The sequence below is a fragment of the Spea bombifrons genome, chromosome 8 (genome assembly GCF_027358695.1).
Source record: "Spea bombifrons isolate aSpeBom1 chromosome 8, aSpeBom1.2.pri, whole genome shotgun sequence".
In the NCBI taxonomy this organism is placed as follows: Eukaryota; Metazoa; Chordata; class Amphibia; order Anura; family Pelobatidae; genus Spea; species Spea bombifrons.
This window is the reverse complement of record NC_071094.1, coordinates 46,937,512-46,947,311: the sequence shown is the minus strand read 5'-3', so window position 1 is coordinate 46,947,311 and position 9,800 is coordinate 46,937,512. Positions and strand designations below refer to the sequence as shown.

General features: G+C 53.1%; 1 protein-coding gene across 1 annotated transcript; it reads right to left on the bottom strand.

Moving 5' to 3' along the window:
* Positions 1-1,735: 1,735 nt before the first annotated feature.
* On the bottom strand, positions 1,736-8,368 carry TIMM50 (translocase of inner mitochondrial membrane 50). Its single transcript, XM_053472877.1, has 11 exons — positions 8,186-8,368; positions 7,309-7,453; positions 6,965-6,996; positions 4,253-4,274; positions 3,293-3,351; positions 2,969-3,088; positions 2,720-2,824; positions 2,464-2,562; positions 2,216-2,372; positions 1,991-2,097; positions 1,736-1,902 (listed from the first exon to the last, which is right to left on the bottom strand). The coding sequence occupies exons 1-11, from the start codon at positions 8,342-8,344 to the stop codon at positions 1,801-1,803; spliced, it is 1,107 nt and encodes a 368-aa protein (XP_053328852.1). The 5' UTR covers positions 8,345-8,368; the 3' UTR covers positions 1,736-1,800.
* Positions 8,369-9,800: the final 1,432 nt, after the last annotated feature.

Here is a 9,800-nt window from a genome sequence, read left to right as displayed (position 1 = left end):
TATACAGAAAAGTAACTGTGAGCGAGACTCAGATTGGCCGAGATAAAAACACAGACCTCAAGAGCTTACAATCTCTTGTTTGTGCTGAACGTTCTCCCTGTGAACAATGTTTGCGCTCACTCAGCAGGAGGCAGGTGTTGGGTTGGGGCAGGTGAGAGGAGAAGCAAAGACATAACCTGCCGGATGCCCTGAGAGGCCCTGAGAGGCACCTGGAGCGCTTATCATCGGAGCCCTTATCCCTGCCGGGCACCTGGAGCGTTTATCATGGGAGCCCTTATCCCTGCGAGGCACCTGGAGCGTTTACCATGGGAGCCCTTATCCCTGCTGGGCACCTGGAGCGTTTACCACGGGAGCCCTTATCCCTGCCGGGCACCTGGAGCGTTTACCACGGGAGCCCTTATCCCTGCCGGGCACCTGGAGCGTTTATCATGGGAGCCCTTATCCCTGCGAGGCACCTGGAGCGCTTATCATCGGAGCCCTTATCCCTGCCGGGCACCTGGCGCGCTTATCATGGGAGCCCTTATCCCTGCCGGGCACCTGGAGCGTTTACCATGGGAGCCCTTATCCCTGCCGGGCACCTGGAGCGTTTATCATGGGAGCCCTTATCCCTGCCGGGCACCTGGAGCGCTTATCATCGGAGCCCTTATCCCTGCCTGGCACCTGGAGCGCTTATCATGGGAGCCCTTATCCCTGCGCAGTCCCAGCAATGCCAACAGAGAGGCAGACAAGAGGGTACCGGCCCCCTCAGCACAGTAGTACAGACAGGGTGAGGGGTACCGGCCCCCCTCAGCAGAGTAGTACAGACAGGGTGAGGGGTACCGGCCCCCCTCAGCAGAGTAGTACAGGCAGGGTGAGGGGTACCGGCCCCCCTCTGAAGAGTAGTACAGACAGGGTGAGGGGTACCGGCCCCCCTCAGCAGAGTAGTACAGGCAGGGTGAGGGGTACTGGCCCCCCTCTGCAGAGTAGTACAGACAGGGTGAGGGGTACCAGCGCTGGGCATGACGCAGCTGGGGCAGTTTTACACATCAAAGGTGTTTCCTGTTCTCGAGGCACAAACTTTGGACGTAATCATTTCCTTCGCGTTCCCTTCCTGCCCATTCCTGGCGATGGAAGCGCGGCGGCCCCCTATAACACATCTTCTCCGTGCCCCCCTATTCCTAATGATTCCGATTTACCCCAAAGCCTCCTCCCCAGTCTCTTGCACCGGGCTGATACTGGAGTAGTGGATCCAGAGCATGATCTCAGCAGATACGGCCCTGGCTGTTTCTGTACAGATACCGCAGCCTACAATTCCCATTATGCTCAGCCGCCTGTTTTCCCATCAGCATTCCTGGATACAATGAGCTCTCCCCCCTCTCCTCTGGTGGGGCGGCGGAGTCTGCGAGGAGAGCGTGGGAACAGAGGGGGGAATCCCTTCCTGCCCCGAGAACAACTTCCTCATCTTATCCTGTAAATACCCCGAGCCGAGGAGACAGCGGAAGAGCCGAGCCTGGGACCCGGCGAGCTGCGGACCTGACACGGGGGGGAGGGGAGGGTTGCGTGTGTGTGTGTGTGTGTGCATGTGCGCGTGCATGCGCGTGCATAGCGCTCGGTCACGGTTCACAAGCCGCACTTGGAGATTTACTAAAAGCTGAAAGGATTTCCGGAGAGACGTCTCAGTCGAGGCTTCTCCCAGCTCCAGCGTCTACAGCGGACGGAGCCCCCCAGAGCCACAGCATTAACCATAACGGCTCCATGATTTTCTACAAAATGTATTTATTAACACAGTCACGGGGGGCCGGGGGGCTTCGCGGTGGGACGTCACTGTTTGGACCGAGGCCAAAGGCGGCTGGTGATGGAGCCCAGGGAGAGGTTCTGTCTCTTACTGAGCTGGGCCAACTCCGACAGTCTCTGCTGCTCCTCCTGGAGAAAAAAAAGCGCCGATTAGTGTACATCATTAACCCACGAAATCTCGCCGGCATTAACCCTTGGTGAGCGGACGCCATTTTACCTGCTCAAGCTGCGACTGTCGGCGCTTAAATGCTTCCAAGGGATCCTCCTCCAAGGAATAATTCTCCAGGACGGATCGGACGTCGCTGACTCCACTGACCGCCACGGCTGCCGATAGAAAAACCACCTTATCCGCCGCTAGCGTAATAACGTAACGGCCGCGACCTCTAACCCGCCCAACAGGCCTCACAGACACGCCCCCGCGCCACACGGCTTGCGCACTCACTCTTCAGGAACGCCGTCAGGTCGTAGAGCGCTCGGTCTTCCGAGTTACCGTCCCATCGCTTTATGGCGAGACCGTTGTACGGCTGCAATTTAAAAGCCTCTCTTTTGCAGTCCACGACGACCACGCGAGAGGGGTCCCGATTCAGACACGAGATGTCCTAAATAAACACGAGAGACATTACAGACAGCAATGCCAGGCGCCCACGCCGGTCACCCCCGGGGGACGGTCACTGAAACCGAGGAACTCACCTTAACATGATGTCCATCCATGTAACGTGTAGCATCACGGAACAGCCGGTACGACACAAAACCATGCGGATCCAAATTATCGACGAGAGGGAATGCGGTCTGAGAGGGAGAAGGAAAACGCTTACAATCCTTCCTCCAGAAAAGGCTGGGGGGGTAGATACTCGGGGGGCTATGAGGTGGAGGGGAGACAGAGGGCTTAGTGGGAGAAGGAAAGGGGGGTGAATTTAACCCCTTTGGCGTCAGACGCGCGGCTCACCAGTCCGGTCTCAGAGGTGAATATGACGATCTCGTACAGGGGCGCCAGCTGCTGGAACAAGCTCTCGATTCCCGCGCGTTTCTTGAACCTCCAGCCAGTCACCAGCTACGGAAACCACAAAAGCAGGGCATACGTCAGAACAGAGGAATCCTACAAAGGAGCCAGGAAAGGAGGCGGAAGACAAGCAGTAACAGGACACAGATTCCAGAATCATGAGATGGCGAGATGAGTGATGTGGGGGACACGTACCGACCACTCGGGGTGCAGCAGGACACCTGTCAGTTCCAGCACAAGGGTGTAAGGGGGCTGGTAGTACGGCTCCTTCAGGGGGTCCGGCAGAAGTTTGGGACTTGTAGGCTCGATGATCATCTATGGAATTATTATTATTCTTTTATTTATTAAGCACCAACAAATAACCCCATTTTACAAATAATCATAAATGCAGACACATCGGGAGAGGAGAACCCGGCCCGTGAGCTTACAATCTAAAGGAGTAGTATGTGAGGAATGGAGAGAACGAGGTTAAGCAGGAGAACCAAGTAGACGCTGAAAGCCCAAAATGGCGACACTTACCTGGCGGTAATCCTTAAAATATTTGTAGGTTCTTTTAAAATGTTGAACAACAGGAGGCTCTGAAGCAGAAAAATGAACAGGTTACAGCAGATCAAACCTAAAAATGGGTGACCCCAGGGGCCCTTTACACAGGGGACACATCTAGTGGGGGGCTCAGTCACAGGGAGAGGTGCGGGGGGGGCTGTTATGCAGGGGATGCATGCATTAGGGGGCTCAGTCACAGGGAGGGGTGCGGGGGGGCTCCATGCATTGGGGGCTCAGTCACAGGGAGGGGTGCGGGGGGGCTGTTATGCAGGGGATGCATGCATTAGGGGGCTCAGTCACAGGGAGGGGTGTGGGGGGCTGTTATGCAGGGGATGCATGCATTAGGGGGCTCAGTCACAGGGAGGGGTGTGGGGGGCTGTTATGCAGGGGATGCATGCATTAGGGGGCTCAGTCACAGGGAGGGGTGCAGGGGGGCTGTTATGCAGGGGATGCATGCATTAGGGGGCTCAGCCACAGGGAGGGGTGCGGGGGGCTGTTATGCAGGGGATGCATGCATTAGGGGGCTCAAGCCTCCATTTAATGAATGACTCCCGAGGCTCACGGGCGGCCCGTGGAAAATTCAGAAAGATTTTACTCGAAGGCGTCTTTCCTGAAAGCTTCAGATAATTTGCCACTTTCACTCGCCGTGTCCCTAGACCTCGGAGGTTAAATACCCGGGGCATCTGACAAAGAGTGCCTTCTGCCTGCGGGGGTGGGGCACATTGTGATGGTAATTAGCAGCTGAGACCTGCACACGTTACTGCCCCTCGCTGCTCGGTCCCCCTCTTCTCACTTTCGGATCCAAATTAACGTCAAAATATCAGGTAAATGGCAGGTGCTTCCGCCTCATACACGCGTGTGCGTGTGCACAAAGCTATTGCCCTAGGAGAGTGAAGGGGGGGTACGATGCTTATGGAATGAGGCTCTTTAACTCACCGTTGTCAAACTCATCAGGTATCTGCGGACAAAAACATGAAGCATTAGTATAAAATCTGCATTAATATGTATATAAAAAGCATGGCACAGGGCCCCCGCGATAACATGGCACAGGGCCCCCGCAATAACATGGCACAGGGCCGCATTACTGGTAGCAGATTTAAAGTGAGCATTGTGTAATTTATACGGAAAACTTTTTTTTAAATCAAAAATTTAAAAAATATATTTATATCAAATAACAAAAAATTCCCCAATTCTAACCACAGACAAAAAATGCAATGGAGAAAAGCCAAGCAACCCAGGCATGGGGGGCATCCTCAGACCCCACGACCCCAGCGACAGGCAGAATGCCCCCCATATCTGTAAGGGGAAAACCCCCAATTATTTAAAGGGACCACAACGCTCACACCCCATGCACCCCAGCGACGCACCCCCGAAGCGCCAGAGTCTCAGTAACACGTGGCCGATAAAGATCAAAGAGCGGAGTGTGCCGCAATCTGCCGAGACGCCTGCTATTCACAACCAGGTGAGACGAGCATCAAAGGCAGCGAGAGGAAGCGGAGGTGCGAACAGCATCCTCACCTCAAACCTCAAAGGAACCCCCACGGGAACAGAACTGCCCCGGGCATAAGCGTGGGGGGGATAGGTGTTAAATATTACAAAAAAACAACAAAAAAAAACCTTCAAAAGTAGGAGTAAGGGGTCGCAGCGTCACCCACATACATAAATTAACGAGCCGGGGCCCCTGTACAATGTATAGATAAATCAGTGACCGGCCCCCGTACAATGTATAGATAAATCAGTGACCGGCCCCCGTACAATGTATAGATAAATCAGTGACCGGCCCCTGTATAACGTATAGATAAATCAGTGACCGGCCCCTGTACAATGTATAGATAAATCAGTGACCGGCCCCTGTATAATGTATAGATGAATGAGCGAGCAGATCCACGCGAGACACCAAACTGCACGGATCACTCGCCCCAGAAATGCCCCTCTGTAGGCGACAATGAACACCGGTCCCTGCAAATGCCCCACGCGGTCAGCGGAAGTTTGATCCATGCTTCATTGCCCATGTGAAGGGGCTTTAGAGGCGCATGGAGATGGGGCTTTAGAGGCGCACGGGGGGGGGTGATTCAGAGGCGCACGGGGGGGCCACTGCCTGCCCTCTAGTGGCTGCAAAACACAAATGCAGGAGATGCTGACCCACGTCTGTGCTTCCACAAACACTTTACTGACCGCAGACACACAGCAACCACAACACACATCGGGCATTTATAACGGGGCCCCAGGGGCAAAAAGAGGGAGAAAAACCCTAACCCACTAAAGATCCGTGGGGCCACGTGGTACCCCAAACCGCTACGAAGAGTCGCCACGCCGGGGCTAAAGGCTGCAGTATGCTTTCGGGCCCCACAGACAGCGCCGTTCATGTAAAGTCCTCATTACATTTATTTATATAGCGCTAGCATTTACTGTAGTGCTGTGGTAGGGGGGCCTGTGGACACCGAATGTGGAAGGAGGAGAAAGGCGCTTGTTCCGGGAGCTTACAATCTATCACTCAATAACCCAAGATTATCCAGTTTGTTTTTTTGAGAGCCCGAGGTCCGCACTCTTCCATCGTCTACCACCGTGCGATATACAAGTGAAGGAGGTGATCGGTGATCCCCAGAAGGAGGAGTGGGGGCCAAAAGGCAACCCCCCCCAATACTGGGCCGAGTCTTCGGGGGGCTCAGCTTCCCCCATTGGTGCTCAACTCATCCGAAGCCAAACGCCAGGGCAATTTAAGGGAGGGGATAAAAAAGAGGGGATAAAAAAGAGGGGATAAAAAAAGAGGGGATAAAAAAAGAGGGGATAAAAAAAGAGGGGATAAAAAAAGAGGGGATAAAAAAAGAGGGGATAAAAAAAGAGGGGATAAAAAAAGAGGGGATAAAAAAAGAGGGGATAAAAAAAGAGGGGATAAAAAAAGAGGGGATAAAAAAAGAGGGGATAAAAAAAGAGGGGATAAAAAAAGAGGGGATAAAAAAAGAGGGGATAAAAAAAGAGGGGATAAAAAAAGAGGGGATAAAAAAAGAGGGGATAAAAAAGAGGGGATAAAAAAGAGGGGATAAAAAAGAGGGGATGGGGGGGTTGGGTGCTATTTCAGGCGTTGTGGCTACCGTTTCCAATCGCTGCCCTCTAGTGGTGACGAGGCAGAAGTTTTACTTCCAGCAGCAGTCTGTTCACCAGAGCTCACAATCTATTAAATAGCTTGAAAAACAAGGAGCGGTTTGCGGAATGCAAAGCAAATAATCGCAGCGGGGAACCTATCAGCAGCTGCTCTTCGGTCACATGACAGATACGACGAGACAAGCGATTAAAGGCGGCTTTGTGGGCAGCGCTGGGTGTTCGGCAGGAACGCTCTCCCGATATCAGCGGAGCAGCCATTAACCCTTCACATTCAGCCTCTTCCCAAACATCGCCTGCGTTCACCCCTTCCTAAACATCTTGTTTACACCCTCATCCTCTCCTACCACCTACCCCTGGCTCACCTTTCCCTGCCTCTCTCCTGCTGTCAGATGCCCCCACCAGGGGGTCCTGTCCTGTTTAACTCTTGTACACCGCTGCGAAGTATCACGGTGCCATACAAATCAATATACAACGCACACAGCTCCTCCCGGGCAGCTATTCCATGCATCTTAAACCCCTTTAGCGGGCGTGTGCGGAGCCCCGTACCTTGTTTCCCTGCTCGTCCACAGAGTTGCTGCCTGCGAATGGAAAGCAGATTTTGTTATAAAAGAGACAATAAGGGGCATTTTCTGCTCATTACTGATACATCCAAACACGTTGCAGCGGTATTTAGTGAATCCAGCCCGTCACGGAGTTCAGCATCGGTTAAGTGTAAAGGTGGTGGTGGGGGGGTGAGGTATGGCTGCCCCTCAGCACAGTAATAACCCCTTCTGTAATAACTGCCCCTCGACCCCGATCTCCTGTCAGTTCTGTTGCCCCTGCCCCGCTGCAGCCTCCCAAGTTATTATCCCATCATGTCGCTCGCCCTGTCGCCCCGTGGATTGTCTTACCAAATACATAGACCAGGGCCCCGGCGGCCACAACTCCCATCAGCCCCGATCCTCGCAGAAGGAACTTCTTGGCCTTTGCTGTGTTTTCCTTCTGTTTCTTCTGCTGTCCTTCAGGATCAGGGGTATCAGAGGGGTCACTGGAGGTCTAGGGGTAAAAAAGAACTGGTTGGGTGAGCACAACGGGGCAATGGCACAACAGGGCAGATGCTTGGAAGCTGAGAAATAGGTAGAATGTAGGTAAAAGTGTCGGGGCTGGGGCAGAGGGTCCGCCTGATCTGCCAGTTAATCAGTCGTTGGTCTTGTCTTAGATTCAGGAGCCGTATGTCTATCCCATGCATGTTTAATACCCTCACTATATTACTCTCTACCACTTCTGCTGAGAGCCTGTTCCCCTTACCTACCACCCTCTCAGTAAAGCAAAACTTCCTTGCATTCCATCTCAGCCCCTGTCAGAAGGAGGCGCTTGGGGCAAATGACAAAGGAATGCACGTAATGGAAATCCACGGCTGCATAACACTAAAAGCTGCGTATAAATAGCAGCAGCACCCGGGCCCGGTGACGGGGTATCGGGGCTGCCTGGGGCGGGTGACAGAAGGCAACATGAGAAGAAAAGGGCTGCCTGGGGCGGGTGACGGGGGAACAGGGGGTGACAGCAGGTAGCAGGAGATGAAAGTGGCTGCCTGGGGCGGGTGACCGGGGAACGGGGGGGTTCACCGGGGCGGGTGGCAGCAGGTAACAGGAGGTGACCAGGGCGGGGGACAGGGGAACGGGGGTGACCGGGGCAGGCTCTGTAACCTCATGTGTGACCTCATGTCCAGGGGCATAGATAAGATGTCAGTCCAAGGGCCACATGTCAGGCCGGGGCCAGTCCTCTCACCTCTCGGCTCCGCAGCTTCTCCTGCAGCACGGCCCCTACTAGTCCGCCTCCCGCCCTGCTCTCCGAACTCCATAGCCGGCATCCCCAGGTTACCCTGACTCCCAGCACGCTCAGCAGCCTGGCTGACCTCCCGCACACGGGTACCAACGAGGCGGCCATGTCCGTTACAGTGACTGCTCTGGGCTCTAGCCAATCACAAGATAGCCGGGAGGCATTCTAGCCAATCAGAACTGGGAACCATGATCACGGCTAGCGAGAAAACAAGCGGCCAATTAGCGCAGCGACAACTAACCACATGACTCTTACATAGTGAGATGAGCGCTAAGCAATTGAGACCCAACCGCCTGCTGTCTCCGGTAAGGGAGGTTACATTCATTTTTCTGGTGTACCCCGAGGCAGGGAGGAGCGCCCAGGCAGCTTTTCAGGGTGTAGGATCCGCACATTGTGGAGGGTGGTGAGGGGTCACTTTAATGATTTGTAGCACCGATATTAACCTGCTTAACGACCCATCACACAAATTCAGGATATTCTGAGTAAAGAATTTAACTGAAAATGGTAAAACTATTAAAAATAAACAGTGACAGAAAAGACTGCCATCTGGCCACTACGGTAGTTTCCGCATATGTGAATATCAAATGTTTTTACATTAATCGTGGAGCTCGGGGGAAATGATGATAAAAAGACAAATGCCTTTAGTGAGCGGCGATAACTAAAATGTCTGGAGGGAAACAGCAGCAGAGAGGAGTGACGAGAAAAGAGAGAGAATAATGAGAAGAGGAAGAAAAGAGAAAATAAAATACGAAAGAGGAGAGAGAAAAAAGAGAGAAGACAAAAGCAAGAGAAAAGAGATAGAGGGAAACAAAAAAGGAAAGGGGAGAGTAATAGGAGAAAGGGATATAGGAGGGAGGGGGGAGAAAGAGGAGGGAGGGGGAACAGGTAAAAAGGGAGAGAAGAGTAAAAGAAAGGAGGCAAGCTAAACACAAAAAAGAGGAAAGAAATATGAGAGCAAATAGGAGCAAAGAAGAGGAGAAACTCCTGCTCACGACTCTTAGAGGGTCACTCACACTCTGCTTACCGCAGAATCCAAGACAAGACCGTGGCTCGTCTCCATAGTCTACAGACACAACAACGTAAATTCAGGACATAATTCTTTATTCCCGGATTGTCCAGGCAACACAACACTAAATAAAAACCCTTCAGTCACAATGGGGGTGGCTGTGACATAAAGCCCCCACTTCCCAGCTGCAGCAGCTCGTATGGCGCAGTTACAGTCACTGGGAAAGTAGCAGCAGGATACGATGCACAGTCACAATGGGGGTGCTGTGATATAAAGCCCCCACTTCCCAGCTGCAGCAGCTCGTATGGCGCAGTTACAGTCACTGGGAAAGCAGCAGCGGGATACGATATACCCGGCGTCCTCACCGCTCACCTCTCCTGGGATCTCTAAAGTGCTTTGACCACTATGGAGATTTGGGTGGCTTTAACCCTTTCATGCTATGGAGATTTGGGTGGCTTTAACCCTTTCCTGCACATCGCTCTCTCACTGCCCTCCAATCTCCTTTTGGCAAATCTTTCGTTTTTGACCCTTAGGCAAGTTTACAGACGGCTGTTATTC

Excerpts from the sequence above, each read along its gene's own strand:
- TIMM50 (XM_053472877.1), bottom strand. The coding sequence starts at position 8,344 with ATGGCCGCCTCGTTGGTACCCGTGTGCGGGAGGTCAGCCAGGCTGCTG. Across the intron at positions 4,275-6,964 it reads TGGACGAGCAGGGAAACAAG|ATACCTGATGAGTTTGACAA; the intron begins GTACGGGGCTCC and ends TTTTGTCCGCAG. Across the intron at positions 3,089-3,292 it reads ATTTTAAGGATTACCGCCAG|ATGATCATCGAGCCTACAAG; the intron begins GTAAGTGTCGCC and ends ATAATTCCATAG.